Source organism: Sinohyriopsis cumingii, chromosome 6 (genome assembly GCF_028554795.1).
Source record: "Sinohyriopsis cumingii isolate HCF-2022 chromosome 6, ASM2855479v2, whole genome shotgun sequence".
In the NCBI taxonomy this organism is placed as follows: Eukaryota; Metazoa; Mollusca; class Bivalvia; order Unionida; family Unionidae; genus Sinohyriopsis; species Sinohyriopsis cumingii.
In genome coordinates, this window is record NC_142966.1 from 91,649,723 (window position 1) to 91,673,235 (window position 23,513).

Genomic DNA, 23,513 nt, shown 5'->3' on the forward strand with positions numbered 1-23,513 from the left:
TTAAAAAGATATTATTATATAAAGCTCAACGACCAGATTCTTTGGTATAAAAGGGCATTTTTATTTGTTTTTTTCCACTCAAGAATCCCCCCACCCCCCAGAACATCACCTTTTTCTTTTGTGATTATTAGTTTTGTACCACCTGTTAAATACTCTATTATAAATTGCAAACAGACTTTACATTTTAACATTGTATATTTTTACTATAAAAAAAAGACAAGGGCTACTTGCATCGAAGATCTGAGAGTGAAACTTTTAGGGAATATTTTCTTTCTTGTCAGCACATTTAAATTGTTATTGTATTAATTCAAGATGCTGTTTAAAGCCGTTTTCCTGAAAAGTCATACCGTATGTACTCGCGTATATGTCTAGTCCAATTGCAAACAACGTAGACCCCTGTGTGTCATCAAATCAGGGTCTACGTTTTTGTTCTGCTGAATGCTTCTAACAAACTGCGTGTATGCAGATTTGTCGGCAAATCTGATTCCGTGCAGTTTGTAGTTGGGCTTTACTTATATGCGAGACAAACCGTATCTATTCTGCACAGTGTTACATTGGCATTCAAATTACCTGTATACAGTTTGAAGATTAACGAAGTTTATTTCACTCCAACCACGTATACTTTTGCATATGAAGAAACGTAAATAGAACAATCGCTCATGAAACGATAAATCAAAAACCGATAAAATAGAACCAACGTTTTCCAACCCGTTGGCCGTGAATTTTTGTTGTTGTTGTTGTAGGGTTTAACGCCATTTTTCAGCACACGATAGGCTATACATGGTGGCCAGTATTAATGGTGGAGGAAGAACCCGGGAAAACCCCGGAAAGAACCACCGACCCACGAGAAGCTATTGGCAAGCTTTCTCACATACGCACATTGGCTGAATCCGAGACTCGAACCCACGCAGACAGAGGTGAGATGGCAGTGATCCGTAACGGACAGCGCTTTAGACCACTCGGCCACTCCGGGCCCCGGCCGTGAATTTACTCCAATGGATAAGTATTTTCTCAGTTATCAGCATGGCGGAGGAGGGGGGGGGGATCCACGAAATTTTTTGAACTTATTAAAGGGGTCCTCATACACGAAAAGTTTGGAAACTAAGTTCACTATTCAAATACAAAAATGAATGGAGAACATGGTTTCAGAAGGAAACTAGATAAAATGAATACGTTTACAGGATACTTGCTAGTATTCAATGGATATATTTCATCGAGTGTGAATATATTGTAATTTTCACTGATGAGATTAATCCGTTATAAAGATACAAGCAGATATCCCTATCGTCTGTTTATTTTACGCTAGCTTGTGAATTAGTGGATTTTCCAATGTAAATCAGATAATTCCCTGGAGTGAAATGTGAAGAATATTTGTTTCTGCGGTCAATGGACATCGATAATAATATGACCCGAAAATTTAATATGCCGTTTTATCACTTGCTTGGTCGAATGGTATGGCCACCCGTCACGCAAGTAGTACCATGTTCAAGTCCCCCAACAGGCTTGTATTTACTTTAATATTTTGTTTTATGTGCGTTTTGCCTTGAAGTGGGAAAGAGATGTGTGTTACTAATGATATTTTCCGTACGAATATATGCACAACACAGTAGAACATAAACAGTAAACAGTTGACATCGCATCTGCTACTTAAATCTGTTATACCTTTTGCCAGCGAATACGTTCGAGTATAAAATAAAGAACATTTACTTATTCCAAACGATTAAAGCATACATTTCGTCTTGTGGGTGAAAAGTTCAAGTATTTTCACTCACGTTAAAGAAATTAATTTACGCAGAACTCTGTAAAGATTATGTAAAATTTGCACAAATCGGTGTCATAATTGTGTAAGATTTGCACAGATCGTTGTCATAATTGTGTACGATTTGCACAGATCGTTGTCATAATAGCGCAAGATTTGCCGAGATCGTTGTCAAAATTGGGTTGGGTTTCCAACACATTAAATTTGTATATACCAGGATATCTCTGGTAGTATGGTTTTCTAACATTTTTCAGACTCAGCTTATAGTTTATGATTAGAAGTTCCACAAACTCTTACAATAATTTTTAAAATGAGATGAATAGACTTGTAAATACTTTGCAGATAGAAACTGTACGTTCAGAAACATGCAAAGCATACGTGTCAGTATAATTATTTAGCCGCAGTAGGAATCGGATCAACCGTGGTCGAGAGTCGTGTTGTGTCTTCGGGCAAGACACGTTACTCAGCTAGGCGCTAAATAACCTGCCGACCAAATCAGATACCATGCAGCTTACCCACATGTATATGGCTCAATCACTAGATTGGTTATCTTATTAACACCTTTATTATACAGACATTTTTTCCGTAAGTGGCACAGTGACTAGTCCCAATGTAGTTTTGTGTGCCAAATCCTCGATATGACAAAAAAGCAAATCTTGACAATATAATTATATACAGTTATTAATTTTCTTGTTCATTAGAGCAACACTCTTCACTTGTCCATTCGATCCCTTTACTTTCAAGTTGATGTGTATTAATATTTATGGAGAAGTTACTCATTAAGCGAAAATGAGCTCTTTCTTTGCGATTGGAAGTACATACCAACACTGCATTTAAGTCCAGTAGTGAGTTTTACTGATATGGCCGATTATTGGCAAATATTCGCGTCGATAGTTAGAGCTACTAAAGCCGCCGTGATGGATATAGCTATGATGTCATTAAGCTGCACCCAGCGTATGGCCTGTACATTGATTTATTGATATCCTGTTGTTTTAATTAATTTTGGAAATGAAAAAATAAAAGGAAAAAAAATAGAAGGAATCACACGGAGCATTGATTTTATTAAACTATACCGTAATTAATGAAGATGTTTTCAGGTTACATAGAGACTCGATGAATTAGTTTACGAAAAGACAACTATAAATGATTGTTTAAGTAAATTCAAAAGTACATCAAACTTACGATATGGCGCGAAGACACGAACTTTTCAAATGAAATCAAAATATATCCCAAACAAATAAAAAATAACAATTATCAAACTACCAAAAACGTCGAGTCACTTTCAACCGACTGTCATCTTATCACATAGCTTGAATGGATTCAACGTCACATTTATGTACAATTGCTGCTTTCACAGGTGAAGAGCATACTAATATGGCGACATCATGTGTATAGGTAAAATAGTCGATTGCAGAATAGAAAGCGAGAAACGATCCCATTCAAAAGTGCCATAAAGCAAAACTTCAGTAAACAGCAAATTTTCTCTCGATTTTACATTTGATAAAATCGGTTTGTCACAAACAATCATATTTGTTGCCAAGTCAGAGATTATATACTTGGTCAATATGCGACAATTTTGTAATGATCTTAAGTTATTAAATCCCGTAAGACTGGGACACGTAACTATGTATGTTCCAGACAACTTCAGAATACAAATTTGTACATCGGACGTTTGATCTATAAACATGAACAGATCTGAATAGCATGTCTTTGTATGTCACCAACACAGTTACAAGAAATCGATCTTTGATTGGTTGTAGTTTTGTTCTTTCTTTGTCAAGGTAAGTAAGCCGTTTTCGTTGTTGAGTTTGAGCAACACATTTTTCTTTCAGTAATTGATTTCATTTTAAAGTAAATTACGGTGGAACGACTATTAAAACAGCTCTCATATGATGTCGTTAGTTATTGTACTGGCATTTGGTCTAAACGTGAGAGATAAGCGTTTATGGTATTTAGGTTTTTATTTATCATATTACTGACGCAACAAAATTTGCTTCCATGTGCCAATGAGCAAATCTGCCGTATTTCTTTCAGTCTAGTTGACTGGTGCCATGTTCAGAGTGACAAGAACCGTTTGTTTTTAAAACGACTTCATTTTAATTCTTGTTGGGAAATAATTACTGCTGAGAAACAGCATGCATTGGTGAGTGTTACACAGTTAATTTTTTCTATAAATACAAAAATTACGTAATATATGAATCAGTATTTCCCATTATTGATATTTTTCGAACATTTATCTCATTATTTGAAGTTAATTTGGCTGACGATATTCGTTCCATTTGTTTGTATACACAACTTTTGGTGTGATTGGACCATTATTGGAACCAGGTTTTCAGCTGGCTTTGCCTTTGAATAGGCAAGCGTTCCATTCAGTACACGATGCCTTATAATCGTTATTTATTTATATTTATTAAAAGAGAATACAAAACCAGCTCGATTAAAAAAGGTTTAAAGATTCTGTAAAGTGTATAATAGGTAAAACACTACCAGTACAATTACAGGCACCTCCGCTGCCATCACCGTTGGAACCACCACCCACTAATACTGCTACTGCTGCTTTTGGTCACTGTAATATCCAATTCAAACTTATCCCAGTATTCCGTTAAATCCTAAACCTATTATAGTTTATTTTTGGTCAATGTACTTTTATCAGTATCTTGTATGTAAGTATTTCAGTTCACGAAGACAATTCTTATAGAATGTATCTGACTTTCAATATACTAAAATTATTATGTATAAATGTAATCATACACATCATCCAGTTAGGTCGAGAAAGCATGTAGAAATGGCATTGTTTTACCCTGTACTACTGGATAAGTCGATAAGTTTGTATGATATATAAATCACACACACACACACACACACACACACACACACACACACATATATATATATATATATATATATATATATATATATATATATATATATAAAGTATTTCATTATTTGATTTAAAAGAGGTAGATTAATTGATGGAAGGACAGAAGAAAAGACTGAGTCACACAGCCGATAAGTGCATTAACTCGCATGAGAGTATGTTATAATCAGTTTAAAATTTAAAAAAAGGCATCTATATGTTAGATTAGGAAACCAATTTTAAAAAACCAAACGATAATGGGTGAGTTTGCATAGCAAGCATACTTTAGAAATTGATATCTGCTCGTTACTGAAAACCTCTTCTTTAATGTTTGTCCTACTTCCACCAGATGTTGCCCTGCATCAATAACCTTTAGGTTTAGGATTTGTCCATTCAAAAAGGCAGTGTACTCTAATGCACAGCTATAAAGCTCTTTCCACCTCAAAGTGTGTCATTTGTTGCTGTTGATAACCGAATACTTGTAGCTTATGTTAAGTGTGGAATGTGTGAAAATTATTAACAAACGCGTCATGGAAATCTACGTTGATGAATTTCCATAATCACCACGGCGTTATATTATTTTAATACATGTACTAGTATAAAGGGAGAAGTGGCAATTCAACTGCTTTAGACACCACCGGATCCAGGTTTGACACAACTTTGGAGACCCTTTTCGTAATGACCCGTAACAGACGTTTCAAGCCTTTGGAATGATATATTTTACCAGTGTGGAGTACAACAGGACAGCTAGTTTTAAACAAGTCATCCAAAATCGGCAATTTTCAACAACTCGTACTAGACACAATCGACATGCTTGTTAATAATAAGGAGTATGGCGTAATGTCTTCAGCACTATAAATTGATATTTATTTAATATATGCTTGAGGCTTGAGGTACAAAACTATTTTAAAGTGAGATTGACTATATTATGAATAGACTATATTGGTTATAATCCAAAATGTCGACGATGGCCATTCTGAAAAAGGAGTATACACACATAACGGTATATACGACCAAACCACGCGTTTTGCGTGTAATTAGAGTCTTGACCAGCCCACAGAGCGTTTATATCAAACCTATTTGTTCGGGATATAGCCTGTCGCATAGTTAATTTGTCTGCATTTGCTCAACATAATTAAGATGAGTATAATGGAGCTTCCCTGCATTGCGACCAGTCGTTTTCCATAGTTACATATGTAGGGCAGTTGGTGCAAATGGCAACAAGAAACCGTTAAATTATTTTTATTCTTTCAGGTGGACTTAACTGAGCCCCTAGGCACATAGAGATTCTGTCCTAATGAAGAATGGCGCTGAAGTGAACAGCTTTTGAACACGCTGAGAAGGAATTTTAATCAAGTGTAAACTCATTTTCGTCTTTCGACAATTGGTGAAAAAATCGTTTACATAAGGAAACATCATCTGCCTGGTGGCACAAATTGTTGTGCATTATTGTTTGTTAGTCAATACAGGAAACAAGGAATATAGATCAGTTTTTGAAAGTGTGAACAAGACCACGAGATAATGCTATTCTGAGAAGCGTTGGATAAATCTTGGAACCCATCAGGATTCGATTAATTTAGACGTGTTGCAGACGTCTTGACAGACAGATCATGAAGACTATGGTGTTTGGCTGATATGCTCCCCAGTTATTTGAGAATTTACATCAGAATTACGACAAAAAGAGATTAATAAAATTTTAATCAGTATTTGGACGAGGAATTATTTTAATTGGAAAGTTGTTGCTTCGTTTTAGAATGTACAGCTTGCTCGTCTGTGTAATTGTTATAGTGGCCTAGTGGTGATCATGTACCGGTTATTCTTGCCAGTATTTGTGTCCGTCCAGTGACGAATCCTGATGAATCGTTATGTATGAACCTCAGATGTTGGATCAATTCACTTCAGTCTTGTGAATAAGCAATTCTTGTTGTGATACAAAAGCCTTTTCGACTTTGATAGTACATGTACAAAATCAATTATTGCGGTTTCTTACTGTATCAAATGATGTTTTATCAATTATATATGTGGATAGTCAGTGGGTTGTATTTTTGAAGAACTCGCATCCATTTCTTGTTCTTATTTTATCCCCAACACTTTACGGATTTTACCCAGTGTTTGAAGTAATAACATTTCAATATGGAGGCTGAATTACTTTTAACGTTGACTTCTTGTATCTTGTTACTGCTACAGGTTTTAAAATCGACACTTGCCATGCCCATGAATGTAACACTGGCTCCAGGGCACGAGTATCTTATCCCACATGCGGAAAGTAACCTACGGAATTTCACGATTCCAAGCGATGGTTCTCACGTGACAGATTTTAATGGAACACATTCGATTTTTTCGGGACGGACAAAAAAGGATAATAGAGACGATATTCCCCATCCCGGGCGGGAATTACCCATACCAATAATCATAGCGAGTCCTGTAGCGGCTGTCAGCATCGTTATATTTGTGTGTGTGGCGTACAAATGGCACACCATACAACTTGACCAAAAGGCAAAGGAAATAGTGGCCCACTTGGCTGAAATTCATTCTGAGGAACCCTTGTGTAACGTTCCTAAAATCCATGTACCGGTGCAATCAAGGGGTTCCGACTCGGAATTGTATGGACAAAGACGGAAAAGTCTTCTTCGCACCCCTACTCCTCCCCCTGGTTTGGGGAATAAGCGAGGGTCATCCTGGAGCGCTTTGGCGGACCAAGAAATCGTTCATTCTGCTTCTCCTCGGAGACACTCAACTTTTATCTTGTGAGAAAATGCAATATGTCTGGTGCTACCATACAATTACATACTGTACGCGTGGTAATACCAGATCATATGACATTTCGAACGAAAGTCTGAAATTATTTATTCATTACATATATCGTCTATCAAAGAATCTAGTGCCATTCTTGTATTGAAAGGTAACATTTAATTGCTATATAATCGGTAATTCCAGTGGATCTTTTGATACGAAACTATGTGCCATGTTTGCATGAATCTGTTACACACACACACATATATATATACCTACGTATGTATGTATGTATGTATGTATGTATGTATGTATGTATGTATGTTCTGGCATGACCGGCTTACCTCTGAGCTCTAAGAGTAAATATCACCAGATTTTTTAGAACAAAACATGTAAATTGCATTACATTTCTTTCTTATTAACTTCCTTTGAAGTACAGCTTAGAAATTTAAAAGTTTAAAATGTAAAATTGTTATGTGTTTCATTTTTGTACTAGGATATTGTGTTGTTTATAATGTGATTTCCATTAGAGTCTCATCAAGAAAAATCAAGTTTACCTCGACTATTCTTCTACCGGAGCTGGACCCCATGGAAGATCGTACAATCACCGTATTGTGCAGAGCTGTTATTTCATTTCTCATCTTCGACGTCATGTCACACATTGCTTTCCATCGTTTCCTTCAAAGAAAGCGCCATATTAAAGAAAGTGGCAACTAGATTTTGTTTGGTTGTGTATTAAAATTAGAAAAGTATTATTTGGAACTTAAAATGGTGGGTTGTTGTTGTTGTAGGGTTTAACGCCATTTTTCAGCACACGATAGGCTATACATGGCGGCCAGTATTAATGGTGGAGGAAGAAACCCGGGAAAACCCCGGAAAGAACCACCGACCCATGAGAAGCTACTGGCAAGCTTTCTCACATGCCCACATTAGCCGAATCCGAGACTCGAACCCACGCAGACAGAGGTGAGATGGCAGCGATCCGTAACGGAGAGCGCTTTAGACCACTTGACCACTCGGGGCCCCTAAAAATGGTGGGTATTTTTCTGATATGAAAATGTAATGTAGAATAGAATTCATTTGTAATATATATATTATGGGGTTTTATAATCCTAGTGATCTGGCGAATCGATTCGAACTGTTACCTCCACAGAATAAATCATGACCCGATACTGCTCTAATGGATCAAAAAGGCCCATTGGAGCATACTTTAATGTCATTGTTTAAGTTTTGTCTCCATTAAGGTACAAACACTTTGCATCATTTTAAGTACTGGTTGGCATTTCAGGTTGGGCGTAGTTGTCCAGATTGTAATGTCCTTAAAACTTGTATTAATATATCCTAAGCCACAACATCAGACTTTGAGTGATAGTGTCTTTATTATTATTATTATTATTATTATTATTATTATTATTATTATTATTATTATTATTATTGTTTTTGTTGTTGTGGTGGTAGTTATTATTGTTATTATTATTATTATTATTATTACCGATAATATTTACACTAAACTTTACACTCTCTATATATATCGTCTTTGGAAATTTGAATTTTCACCTGAACAGCATTTTAAGCAAATCAATCCTTAAATTATAAAATCTCAAACAGATTATAGAGCATCCTATTTTCCAAATTTTACTTCGAGTTTTGCACGGAACTGTTTTTTAGACACTAGATGTACATCGTTGAATGAAGCAGATAAGGACAGGGACACCAGTTATGAAAGTGTTACGATTCAAAACGTTATTCTACTTAAAGTTATAGATAACTACATTTGTGGACTTCGAGTTTCTGCTCGAATTTTGTTCTCAAAAACTGTTTTGGAGATACAGGACACTATTGGTAATATTAAATTAACTTTTCACGTCACATACCTAGAGTCAATGAAATCTTCATTCTTTTTATAAAGAAAACAAACGTGAATGAAATATCCTAGTTGAAAATAGATTACAGATGTTTGATAAATCAACCCCCAAATCTGTTTTGATACTGATGGACGATGTGAGGGTTTTGATGTCACCTGTTCATTAAAATTTGCAGTTTTGCTGCATGCAGATCATTCCTGAACAATCCTGTGTGCACTTTAGACACATAACGGTATTTGGTAACAGCCATATCTAGCACAAAATTCAAAATGGCCACAGGACAGATGGTTGTGCTATTCCATGTGGATTTACAAGGCACCAAATATAGGATTTGCTCCGGAAATATAATGTACACGTCACTAAAGGAATCCTTCAGCCGACGTTAGCTGCACAGCCAGGTGAAATACCGCTAAGTGTGTAAAATGTAAACCGATGTGTGCAGAACAAATTGGCTGCAAATAATTGCAGCTTTTAATGAATAGGTGATATCAGCACCTACAAGGAAATCAATATCATCACGGGTGAGGGGCTAATTTTTCGGCATAAGATTATATGGTGAGGTGGTGCTGATTGATACATATCGACCACTTGAGGGCCAATGGGTCACATTAGTTACAATATCAGATATATGCTAACTCTTTTGGGTAATATGTGGGAGCCTCCATAGGGACAAAGAGGGTTTATAGGTTCAAAATGATAAAAGTGTTACAAGTGGTTGACCTCAATGGCCGTGACTTAGTAACAGTGTTACATTTGACCTCCATACGTACTTACTATAGCTAGGTTATGAAATCCTATGTGAAATGGGTATGTTTAACATGGGAACAGAGGGACAAAACAAATTGACAAAAGAGTTTATGGGAAAGAAAGGTTTATGGGGACAACTGAAAAGGTAATGAGATTAGGAAAACAAACAAAGACACACATACACACAACATTGAAAAAACACGTATGACAATGATTGAGTAGTGTATCTTTTCTAGAGCTGATTGGCACTGAAAGGACCATTTTAGTTTGTAACTACTGACATACATCGCATTTTACCAATTTTCTTCCTTTCCTCAAACTACGTCCAACATGGCGACTGTACAGCAAGACTCTCTTAAGGCACGGCACCCCTGCTTTTCCACATAAATCATTCTCTTCCAAATATATGTGTCCGTAATCTTGGCAATTGCCCATGATGGATTTCACTTACATCAGATAGTTCGGGTTGAACAGTATCCCCGATACGAGTGTGGATGCCTCCAAGCTTGCTAACATAGTATACTTCTTGGACTCTCCACTTGTCAACATGGTATGCATACTGATCGTTGAGAACAGGTAAAACCATTGGACAAAATGCACCAGCATTCGCACACAGTTCATCAGTGGGAGATGGTCTGAGTATGGCTGAAACTAGACAGACGATGCGTTGGGATGCGGCTGCTGTGGATACGATGGATGATGGTATGAAGGCTACGAAAACCATGGTCATGCTTCCAGAAGAGGCTGACTTAATTTCGATTTAGTGGATTTTCTTTTGTCTTCGCAAGAATTTGAACGGACACCGCTCCCGTAACCGCCTTTTTCATCGTTACCTTTGGTAGAGGATTTTAAAGAGACAGAATTAATAATTGGAAAGTTTAATTTTGCAACAGTAGAATTAAGCAGAACAAGCATTTGTTATTCAACAAAAGCAAGGAGAGGGAAAAAAATAAGAAGGAAAAAAAGGAAAAGAGAAGAACAGAAGAGAAAGTGTGAAGGAGCAGGGCAGAAGAATGACACTGAAAGCCAAGCGTTGTGCTACCAGACATTTTGGAAGAGTTAAGGTATCAGAGACAAATGTATCAGACTTCTTAACTCGACCCAAGATAAAGAGGCCCTTCACGTATCAAGCATTCCAACACAGTCATCATTACATCTATACTCGCTACCACTGAAATGCCATCAACAGCAGTGTCCAGTGATCACAAAAGCATCAACTGTAGCAAGAGAAGAAGTAGGACTTGCTCGTGGTAAGGGCTTGAGATGCAAAAAACCTCATCGTGTCGAGTCCATGAGTTTGTCAAAAAGAAACACACACCGGTCTTTTTCATGGCCACTCACATTTCTATAAAATAGATATGCTGCTCAAAGATTGCTAACTCAAGTATAACTTAATGCCCTCTTCCCATGCTTGAATTGTGTTTGTATGTGTGCATAACAATCAGTTAAAAAAAACACGCTTTTTTGGCATATTCTATAGTTTGAAATCACAATGAACATTTCACAACACTTTCACAACTCTGTTTTCTTCTTCTTGTGCTGGTTGTCTTTTTTGTTTTAATTTCTTTACTGGCATAGGCTCTTTCTCGTCTTCACTTTTTCTCATGGTCTGCATTTCTTGGCTTTTTTTGACGGGAGTGGGTTGACATCTCATTCGCCCTAATAAAGCCAATGCATATATTTTTTCCAGGAAAGAAAATATGTTTTTGTGAACAAATTGTAGAGTTTTAACATCAGTGTTACATCCAAAAATACAATTCTAAACAAGAGAAAGACATCAAGGATGTAAAGAAGAAAATGAGAAAGGTAGATTTCATCTTTTTTTAACATTTCCAGTGTATGTAAGAAACCGGCCTTTACATCCCTAATGTTCTGCCTCGCACATCGGGCTTGCGAGAAGTGCATCTAAGAACCTATCCTTTTCATTGCCTAAACTATTAAAGATTTCAAAAGGATGTGAAAAAATCTTTCAAGGACCCCGCACTCTTTCCAATTTTGCCAAATGGATATTAGACCCAGACGATGCCACTTGGTGCAAGAGGACAGCCAACGTTGCGAAGACTGCCATCAATATTCCTCGGCGTTGGCTCACAATTTCGCTGGATACAACAGACAATTTCATCTCAATGCTTTTCAGAACAAGGCACCGAATACCCCAAAGTCATCATGAACGAAACTAAAACAAAAACATTGACAAGAAACTTATTTTCCACACTTTTTCAGTGCCAAACGAATCAACGCGATGCCCTTCCACATTTGCCCGACGATCACTATTACGACCCCTAGAATATGAACACAGAACAACCATTAGTCTTCTCTGCTTGATACCAGTCTCACGCTTCTTCACCCTTTAACTTTCAGGAGGCAATGTTAAAGTATTACCTATCCGATCTGGACATTTTACATCATTGCTGTGGAAAACTTTGACAATTGTTTCTGGAGCTCAGAGGTATCGATCCTTTGGGGGAAGCCTCTACCATCACCAAAGCGTGGTCATTAGTGTACCGAAGAAAAAAAATTTATGTCCGAGAACATACTAATCATCATACCTTCTTAAACTTACCAGTTCATCAGCCGTCGATACTTTGCCAAAGCTCTGAGTTGGTTACATTACTTGTGTGAAAGGGAAAACAAATGGATGCTGTACGAAAGAAACGGCGACAAAAAGAAAATATTCGCTGTGTGGTTGGGATTTAGAGGACTCCCGATTGTCCCCCCAGACCCCCGGGTTGTCTACGAATTTTTTCGATGCCCCATTTGTCACCCTCAACGACAAACGGAAAATCCCTTCTTAGAGTACAGCATAGAAGAATTGGAGGAGAAAACCTACCAATGACGCCTGAAGTTAGAACAACAAGGATACCGAGTGATAGAAATGTCATCATTGCAGTCTACGTGGTAGCCAATGCTCGCATAAAACTGTACGAATAGAGTCCTGTACTTTGACATGGATAGTTGCATCTACTTTCATCGCGTGATAGTCCTCACCGAGAAATCCATGGGGACGATTGAGGTGCATGGACGAACAAGTACCCAGAAGACAAAATCCTTAGTTTTTCTACCGGCGGTCGCAAAAATTACGGATACCAATACAGAGACTGATGGTGAGAAATGCACACGAATTGTAAAGGTAAAGGATTGACAATGAATTGTCGATCGAGTCAAATAGTGTAATACCCATGCTGATAGGGCCTTTGCTCAAAGTGGCTACTTCTTTGTTAGGATCTATTGGTGGGTTACTTTTATAAAGCATCATGTAAAGATAAAAAGGACTCCATTTGCTGGAGAGGCCTCATAGGTGTACATTGTAATCTCACTGACGCGTCATTTATCTCCCAATCCTAATGATATGTCAAATTTACAACAAGAATTAAAATCGTTGATGGATCGCACCGGTTTCTCAGGAACGGAAAACTCGCAAAGGTATGGCCATGTCTTGCAACGTTTTCAAATTTTTGACCATGATGCTTTAGACGAAACAGCTAAACCCTCTGAAAGATTTCAAGGCGACCAGGAAAAGCCCACTAAAGTGACCAAGACGGACGTTGCCACACGGATGCATGACGAATAAGAGAACCCACGAGAAAAATTTCAAACTCCGACTGTTCACATCTCTATTCTGATGGTACCCGCTCCATCGTTTACACCTTCCCCAATTCCACGACAAGAAGAAATAAAAGCTTAGTTCAAAACATCATGTCGAGTCCTTCTTCGGCAGAAGCAAAAACGAAGGAAGGAAAGACAGAAGAGGGCATCAGTGAACAGTAGGTGACGTATTGAAGAGAATACTCACGAAGAGCCTTTTAGCTAACATTTACTACAATCCTGTCAATGCTGCGGGATCCAGAGGAGTTCAAATATTGTATCCTGCTGCTAAACTAAACTTAAAAGTGAACATTTACCCGAGTCACGACGATGTTTACAAGAACAAGTGAGGTACATGTTACACAAACCCATTCGACGAACCTTTTCCAGAAGTCAAACCAACTTTGAGGTCATCGAGCATCAATGGTCAGCCGATTAGGAAGATGTGTCTCATTTGGCGGTGTACACTCCTCGTTATAAATATTTGTTTTCTGTCATAGACGTCTTTTCAAATTCGCCTGAGCAGTGCCTTTGACTTCTAAAACGAGCTACGAGCTATTACGACCGTTAAAACTGGTGTTGAAACAAGGTGGTCGTCACTCTCTCCGAATGCAAACAGACGAAGGCAACGAATTTCTGAACCAATCTTTCCAAAATGAATTGTAGAAAAGAGACATCCATTTTTTGCACCAATGAGAATCTCGAAACACTAGGCAATGTCTTTGAACGTATTCAACTAGTTATAATTAGAACGCATGTGGAAATATTTCACACAATAACACGCTACTCAAGTATATCGACGTGATACCGAATTTTATCACTTCAGTCAATCTTTCCATCATAGCATCGGATGCGCACCCACAGAAGTGACCCCCGACAACAAAGTGACAATGTTTGATCGCTTCTTTGGAACGTCCCCTTCGGCCTCCAAGAAACATGGACTGTTAACGATGGGAGATTGTGTTCTCATTGGATAATCCATGCGCACATTCGGCGAAGGTTATTTACCGAACTGGACCTTCGAATAGTTTCGTGTCTCTTCTGTCTATATTTTGGAAGACATGAACAGAGAAGTGTTAAAATGAACTTTGTACTTACCCGATTTACAAAGAGTGGCCAAAAAAAGGAAGACGACTTGTACGATATCGAAAGCGTTCTCGATCAAAGAACACGTAAACTGGGCAAACGCTGAGTCGAAGAAGTGAAAGTACATTGGGAAGGGTATCCGCCGAGTTTTAATTCTTGGATTGCAGCTTCGCAAGACATTGACTGTAAAAAGAAGTGACCATCGTGCCGTTCAATACAGTAGCGATCATTCCTTCTCAGAGGTCCTCTCTTCATGATCTACAAAATCAACCCTTATGGGAATGATGTGGAAAACGTTTGTCCGAAAGTAAATCGTCTTTTTCTGCAAAATCTTTTTCGTGTATTGTGTCATTTGTCAATTGTGGAAAATTATATTCAGTAGTTGCATCAGTTACATTTTTCTCAGTCCTTCCTTGAAATATTCCGGTATCAATGGGAGCCCCTTGGTTTGGAGTGAGATCAAAAGCTTACGAAGCATGATCCCCTGCGTTATGCGTCGTACGAAATACCATGTCTTCTGCTGCTACCAACCTTTTCTGCTCAAAGTGTGACTGAATGTCGTTTCCCGCTCTTGTTAAAACTTTGACACGGCGCATGTAGTCTGCCTTCTTCGATTATGGTTTGTACTCGTTAGCAAACGATCCATCGGTTCTATTTTGTGTCGACGGTTATTAAATCACACATTGTGTTCTTTATCATTCATGCTACCGCTGACAAGTTTGTTATTCAGATATAAATCCACTTCGCTGAGCAACGAATGCGTGAAATTGTTGACGGGAGCTACTATGGCATCGCTGGCTGGTTGACTGTTGTCCGTTTTGAGAACATTGACTTAGATACAAGTGACTGTTATTCAGATCTATGTGACCTTCGGTATATCCTTTGATTTAAAATCCGATAGGGGCAGAAGTAGTTAAAGACAACAAGGGATGAAATTCTACCCATTGGGATTATTGTAGAGATGGTAGGGTGAGCTGGAGCAATCGTAGGGTGAGCTGTAGCAATCGTAGGGTGAGCTTGGAGCAATCGTAGGGTGAACTGGAGCAATCGTAGGGCGAGCTAAATTAATCGTAGGGTGAGCTTGGCGAGATATTACGGTGAGCCGAATCAATCACTTTGAAATATAACGTTACCTAATAAGTATTGTTGTTAATACAATTGAAACTGTTCATGCTGTTGTTTACTTGCATTGTTTTGCCCTTCAGGGAATATTCATATGTGTGTGTGTGTGTGTTGTTGTCGTTGTCGTGTTCGTTTTAACAATGACAGAGTTTAATTTTAAAGTTTGGCAGGCACGTAGTTGATGAAGGAAATGTAACATATATAACACCACCTGATTTTCTTTGACTACACAGTCTGTTTAGAGGTATATTATTAAAAAAAAATGAAATAAATCTACTTTGATGGCTCCATTGCAAACGCCAATGTCATGCCTTTTTATTTCCTGCTTTCTGTGGGGAAGAAACGGAATGTAATAAATTGAGACTTTTATTCCATCCTTCCCTTTTCCATATTCCGTGTGACCATCCATCATTCTGTCCGTGCGTCTGCCTCACGTTCGCTTCTCTACAAACACTTTCCTTAATTATAACTGGATTTTCAAAAACAGTGCGCAGGTTTAAATGTATAACAATTTGGTAAGAAGTGGATTTATTTTGCATTTTATGGTGGGATTGTATCCTGTGATAATACCAATAAATCAATTTCATTTCATTATGATAACGATATTTTTTTTATTATCACCAGTTTTCTCCTGCACTTTTACTTGGACAAGGTCGCTCATAAGATTAAATTTAAACAATTCGCATTATCATTTTGAGGCATTGTTAGACTAATGGTTGTCTGATTCACCTGCTGATGTTTCCACTCAATAATTATTTATTCATACTAGATTTTACATAAGTTTGGCATGCAGACAAATATTGGTTAGCTTGAAAGTGAGTTTTACTTTCATCGTTCTGTCACTGTTAGGTGAAATTATGGATTCTAATCTAATCAATGTTGCCAGTTTGTCTCCATAAGAGACACTGTTGAATTTAGGACATTTTGGTGTGCATTTTAAAAATGAACAGGAGTAGGTTGGGTTTAATTTTAAGGATTGTTCGTCATAGTTGACTTAGTACGTTACAGCCTCTTTTTTACCTCAAAATATATGTAGTTTTACTGCCTACGTTACATTATTTATTTAAAAAATGAGCTTAAACTTGATTTGATAAAGAGTGTTATATTATGACCTTAATGTTCTGTAGGTAACCATTTTAGCAGACGAAGTAAATCTCCATAACAGCCTAAGAAAAAAAGCGGACTCCTTGGATTCACTTGTTTGAAAGTGAATAACTCTAGCCTTCCTCCCAATCACACACACACACACACACACACACACACACACACTCATTCATACATACATACATACATACATACATACACACACACATACATACATACATACATACATACATACATACATACATACATACAAACATACATACATAGATACATACGTACATATGTATGTGGAGAGGAGACAAAGAAATTAAATAAAACGGTATTTTATCGTCAATAAGTTTTTTTCTCCCAACAATTGAAGACTTTCACAATATACCGCTTCGATGGCCTAAGTGGCCAGAGTGTCCGCCTCGGATGCGGGAAGTCGCGGGTTAGAACCCTGGCCGAATCATTCCAAAGACTTATTTAAAAATGGTTCAAGCAGCTGCCTCGTTTGGCCCTCATCATTAAGAGGTTAGTGTTAGGACTGGTCGGCCTGGTGACAGGATAATATGACGGGATGGAAGATGATGCTACATGTCTGCGGAATGATGACATCACTATAAACTGTCACACTGCAGACATCGAAACGATATGACTAAAATTGCTAAAGCTGCATGAAAAATCCAAACACTCACACATACACATACAAACTTTTGCAATATTCATTAGAAGAGAGTTCTAGTAAATAGAATTTGATATGACATAGTCCAGTTTTCTGCAAAAACTGTTGATACCAAAATTATTGTCGTCAGCTATGGGATCAACCTGAGTCTGAAGTATCAGAAGTTGTTCATTCAGAAAACAGCTGCTTTCTGGAACAGTTATTAGACCTAATTCATCAGAACCATCTGATAAGGTCTCTTGTATTTGCTCGAAGTCTAGGCCGTAGTTATCAAGGCCGTAAATATCGTCGGTGTCTTGCAAATATCCACTGTGCCACGATTTCCTGCCGTTCTTAATCCATGGTGGTTCCACTGTACAATAAACTCGCAAACTGATGTGCGAATTCTGGGTAAAAAGACATAGTGCAACGCAAAAATATGCTTCTCGTTATCTGAGTCTAACGTCTTTTGCTCCTCCATGAATTTGAACAACCTAGAAACCACGTTTGTTAAATTCTCCCCACATTCTTTCTACACGCAAATTGTGAACACTGCGACCAGCAATAAAGCTTACTCTGTTGCTTCCACGTCTTGTTATTATAAATCTAGCAATTTCTGTTTTCTCTACCCCTGTCGCCTCTCACGCGATGCCGTTGACCATACATATTCACTGTCTTGTCAAAACGTTTAAATGCAGCTTATGTCTCGTTATCTGTAGCTACACAAATACCTGTAATCGGTCAGCTGTAGCCATCCACTATTCCGTGAAAAATGATGCGTCAGCGTATGAGTTTGTGGTTGGTATCGACATGCCATAGATGATTTGACCCTTTGACATTATATATTCTCAATTTTATACAGTACCTCCTTCTCGGGGCTTTTCCCACTGGATAAATTCTTTGAATACTTTCTCACAAACGCCATCTCTGTATATGTATGCCGTGAGTGCGAAGGCTCCCTTTGATATAGGATTCGCCAACACTAGGCGTACTATGCAATATATCACGAACTTGACAGTCACGGTCACGGTCATTTATGTCTGTAAATATGTCCGGTAAATTCAGTTCTGTCCTTCTTCTATATAAAGTTGAAATATTAATTGTCAGACATGAGGCAATTCTGCCCCATGGCATTCCAGTTTCACCTAATGATTCTATTTGATCGAAGGAAACACTATAACGTGGTCGACCATGTCGAGTTCTCTCCTCAAATGGGCATTGGTATGAAAACGATTGCCTCTGTGAACTGTCTAGCAGATTTTACAGACCTGAAATTATTCCTCGGATGGAATAGTCAAATCCCTGTAAAATGTATAACACTTCTGTTCTTGCAGCTAGATGACAGCTAATAACACGATGTAGTCATCCAGTTTTCTAATTTGGTATTCGATTCCTAACAAATCTTGTGTCAAATAAAATCTATTAGAATCGAACACTATTAAGAAGTCGTCCATTTCACTTCTCTCCATTATTATTCATTGAAGGAAACAGGTTCTTTCAACTCATTCAAAAATCACGATTAATGCAGGACCGTAAGTCACAAAGGGAGATTGACCTAAACTCCAAACGGAATCGTTTCCACTGTGAACGCTTTATACCGTTCAACCTACGATTATTCCAGCTCACCCTGCGATTATTTCTTCTCACTCTACGATTACTTTAGTTCACCTTACGATCTCTCCAAGCTCACCCTACGATCTCTCCAGATCATCCATTTTTGAACGATTTGGCGTTCTATATCCTTACGTCCTATTACGGTTCGGACTATAATAGACGAGTATGTAGGTCGATTCCCATTCGTCTAGTTACCAAATGCCCCGAACAGCGTGTACGTACGGAACTTGGGTGGCGCTTTGAAGCGGGGGGGGGGGGATACTAATCCCCACGATGCGTCTGAAAGTGATGCAGATTGTTTCATGATGAGTATATGTGTGTTATAATTCCCACTCATCTTACGTCCCGTGGGACTTAATTGTCCCGGAATCGGACGAAGTTAAAAATCATACTCTGTATACATAAACGCGTGTGGGGTGTGGCTTTGATCCCCTCCGACCAATTAAGAAATCCACACTGTGAACATAAACTAGTCGCACATGCCTCTCCGGCGCAGCTCCGGTGGCCTAGTGGTTAGAGCGTCCACCTCGGATGCGGAAGGTCGTGGTTCGGTCCCCGGCCGAGTCATACCAAAGACGTACAAGAATGGTACTAACAGCTGCCTCGCTTGGAGGTCAGGACTGGTCGGCCTGGTGTCAGGATAATGTGACTGGGTGGGACATCATGCTACATGTCTACGACATGATGCCCCAGTATTATGCATCACTATAAAGTGCCACACTGCAGACATCGTAGCGATGTGACTGAAAAATTGTTAAAGCTACGTTAACAATCCAAATCACACACACACACACACACACACACACACACACACACACCTCTTCGGCGGTTATACTGGCCGCCATGTATAGCCTATCTTGTGCTGAAAAATGGCGTTAAACCCTAGAACAACAACAACAACAACCTCTTCGGCGCAAGCAATGTAAGAAACAAAGTAAAGTGGGTCATCGTCGTTGACTAGTCAACAACTAGTAAAATGGCCACAATGTATGATTTACAAAAAGCTTAGAATTGGATGACGGAGGTGGAGTACCTTCTAGAAAAGATAGAGGCCTACTGAATTTACCCAATCACCCTACAATGTGTGACAACTCAGTTGACATCCCTAAAAAGAAACAGGGGACTTCTCAAAGAAGTGATAGAAGCGATGAAGATGAAGGCATTCTCGATGGTTCCTGCTGTTGGGCACAGTGGATACAGTTTTATTCAGAAAGAGCAAGAGCTTTATAGTGTAAAAATGTATTAACTTCGTTCTAATTTAGCGATTTTATTCTAATTAATTTTACGATTTGTTTTTTTTTTCTCTTCTGGCTAATATATTTTACCATCATCCATTTGTACCCAAATGAACGCTCGTGTTCTTTAACAATTATTATAAACAATTATACATATAAGATTTTGTATGACGCTAAATAGCCTAACAGTGCTGGTGCGCCTTGAAAATACAATCAATCAATCAATCAATTAACAATTATTATGACTGAGTTAGTTTTCTCCTTACAACATAAATTGGAAAGTAAATTTTCAATAAATATTAATTTGTCCTGACCGATAGGTGTTGCTTACTTCGTTCACCATTAGTGGTTTATAGGGAAAAATGAAACGTGATTTCGATACATGACGATACTGCTGTCAAATGCTTTAGGATCATGATGGATGGATTTAGCATGCCATCATAGTAAGTAGAAATAATACCAGTTGTGAAAATCCGCCAGAATACTAGTAATCGAGTCATTTAACCTTTCTGTGGAATATTTATTGGGGACTATTCCATTAAAAAATGTGATCGGTTCGCCTTAAGTGAGTTCTGAGAACGAAACGCCGCTTGCATAGTACTTCACCTATTTATTGAGTGGATTTGGTCTTTATAATTGCCGTAATGTACGTTCATACCGCCATGTCAATCTCTGTATGTGCAGTGTGTTATATTTTAAGTATCTGTTAACGTTTATTGAAACAAACAAGCCGACCGTCATTAAAACTGTAGCGATAAATATATTACACATACGTTTCCGAGCAATCAAAGTTTATTGCAAATCGAAGTAAATGTTGGAAACACTTGGTACAAAAATATCTTGCAAGCTAATCACGATCAAGCATGTTCCTATTAGCGGAAATAAATACTTTGAAATAAAATGCATTATCTGATATCATTACTGATGTAGGCAACCTGTATGATAATGCAACAGGCTTGTTTTCAGAAGCACCTGTACAGGCAGGCACAGCATCTAGTCGCACGAGGAAAGTTTGGGATTTTTACGCGATAAACACGGCTTGCATGGAACTTGTTTTAGGGCAGCATGCTGTGAAAGTATACGAATACTAAGTGCGCCAGTACGCTCTACGTCTGTTACATAAACATAAAAAGCAAGATGTTATAAACCAATTTCTGCTATCCCAGGTAGCATTAGTAAACTATACACATCTGCAGTTTGCGAGCATTATTCTTCGTAAACTGATGGCTTTTACTCAGGGCAATAGATATATAAAATGATTGTTCAACCATATTTCTTCGCTATGTCATATCGATCTACACGATCACTTTATTTGATAAATAGGTCATATGAATTCTGGGTAAAGTATTGCATAGTATATATTTTAGGTGCTAAAAGTCAAGTAACGGTAGCAACACATGATGAGTCTTTGTATTAATTTTGACAGGGAATTAAGGAATAAAATCATATGTTAGTGATTCAAAAATTAAAAAAATCTGAAGTAAAGTGTAAGATTACTAGAAATCGAGATGGGTACAAATGACCTACTTCTGTTCTTACGTGTCAGATTCGTGCTCCTACAATACTGCTCGACCCGTTCGAGTTGCTCACAAAAAAATAATGAGGGTTCAGAGAAAGCAACAAAACAAGAATGTTGAGAGAGAGAGAGAGAGAGAGAGAGAGAGAGAGAGAGAGAGAGAGAGAGAACTCAGTGGTAATTAAAAAGTGAACGAAACTTCAAACAACTATATACGTACTATATACGTGTTCACAGAACACAAAGACCTGTTATAGCGACCTGCTTTAGCGGAAATGTTTTGTACTGACCAACACACATCCTCATACAAATTCATATTAATCTACGACCATCAATCCGGCATAAACCGACTTTTACGCGAAATGTAATCAAAGCGGTTGAAGATTGAAATGGTGGTCAATGATTTACTCTTAAAGGGTTTTTGTTGCACTCACCATGATGTATCGGCAATTAAATTTCACGACTTTGAGATCACCATATTTGGAGAAGCGACTTAAAATTAAACATTGTGTTCAGCAGGATTCATGAAATATGGACGACTAGCGAAATCGAGTTACACGCTGGATGAACGACTGTAGCGAAAATCGATTGCACGACGTATATACGACTGTAGCGAAAATCGATTGCTCGATGTATATTCGACTGTAACGAAAATCGATTGCACGCTGCATTAACGACTGTAGCGAAATCGATTGCACGCTGTATGGACGACTGTATTGACATCGATTACACGCTTCATGAACGGCCTTGGCAAAAATCGATTACACTATGTATGAACTATTGTGAAATCAGTTACACAATGTATGAACTGTTGTAGCGAAATCGATTACCCACTGCATGAACTGTTGTAGCGAAATCGATTACACGCTACATGAACGGTTTCAGCGAAAGCATGTACGGCCGTAGCGAATATTTATTATACCCAGTACGAACGGCCGTCGCGAAAATAGATTACGCACTGTATGAACGGCCGCAGCGAAAATCGATTACACGCTGCATGAACGGTCGCAATTAAAATCGATTTTACTCTGCACAAACGACTATAGCGAAACATATATTGGCAAAGCACCCACGAAGGGCGCATGAATATATAAGTAACTAGTTTCTAGTGTTAGGAGATAATACTTTGTAGTTTTTCTATGTCACTTTCGGAGACTTTAACCTTATTTAACTTTAAATTTCTTTAAAGAAAATTATTTAGATGCAAGATTGAATAAATACGTTATGTACACATGGACAAGTATAGCCCAGTATATTCTTTCTCCAGTGATGGGGGGGGGGGGGGGAGGCGGCGGCAAAAGACTTGAAGTTAACGAGTTAGAAAAATCTTTGTTTGATAGAATAATTGTACTTGAACAGCTCTACCGCAGCAGCTTATGGAATGTTCGACCTAATACAGTCGATGAAAAACATCAGTTAGTTGCTTCAGTAGAATTTAATGACGTGAAAACACTATAAATGTTTATACTGAAGAGTAACTTCATTCGAGTAGCTCTACTTCAATTTACTAAGTGGTAAAAAATACTTTGTTCATTGAAATACATAACATTAAAGTCCCCCAATCCCAAATCGTTGGTGAGAAAGAAGGCTTTGTAATCAAAACAAGTGTTTGACCGAGTCCGATCAGGCGCTTCAAAATAAACCGAA

At 38.1% G+C, this 23,513-nt stretch overlaps 1 protein-coding gene across 1 annotated transcript in view; it reads left to right on the plus strand.

Moving 5' to 3' along the window:
• The window catches only part of LOC149797442 (uncharacterized), a 94,658-nt gene extending 86,593 nt beyond the window's left edge, over window positions 1-8,065 (plus strand). Inside the window, exon 2 of the mRNA XM_089962252.1 lies at window positions 5,871-8,065. Coding sequence (XP_089818378.1) covers window positions 6,750-7,367 — 618 coding nt within the window. The 5' untranslated portion in view covers window positions 5,871-6,749 and the 3' untranslated portion in view covers window positions 7,368-8,065. The remainder of the gene's footprint in view (window positions 1-5,870) is intronic.
• Window positions 8,066-23,513: the final 15,448 nt, after the last annotated feature.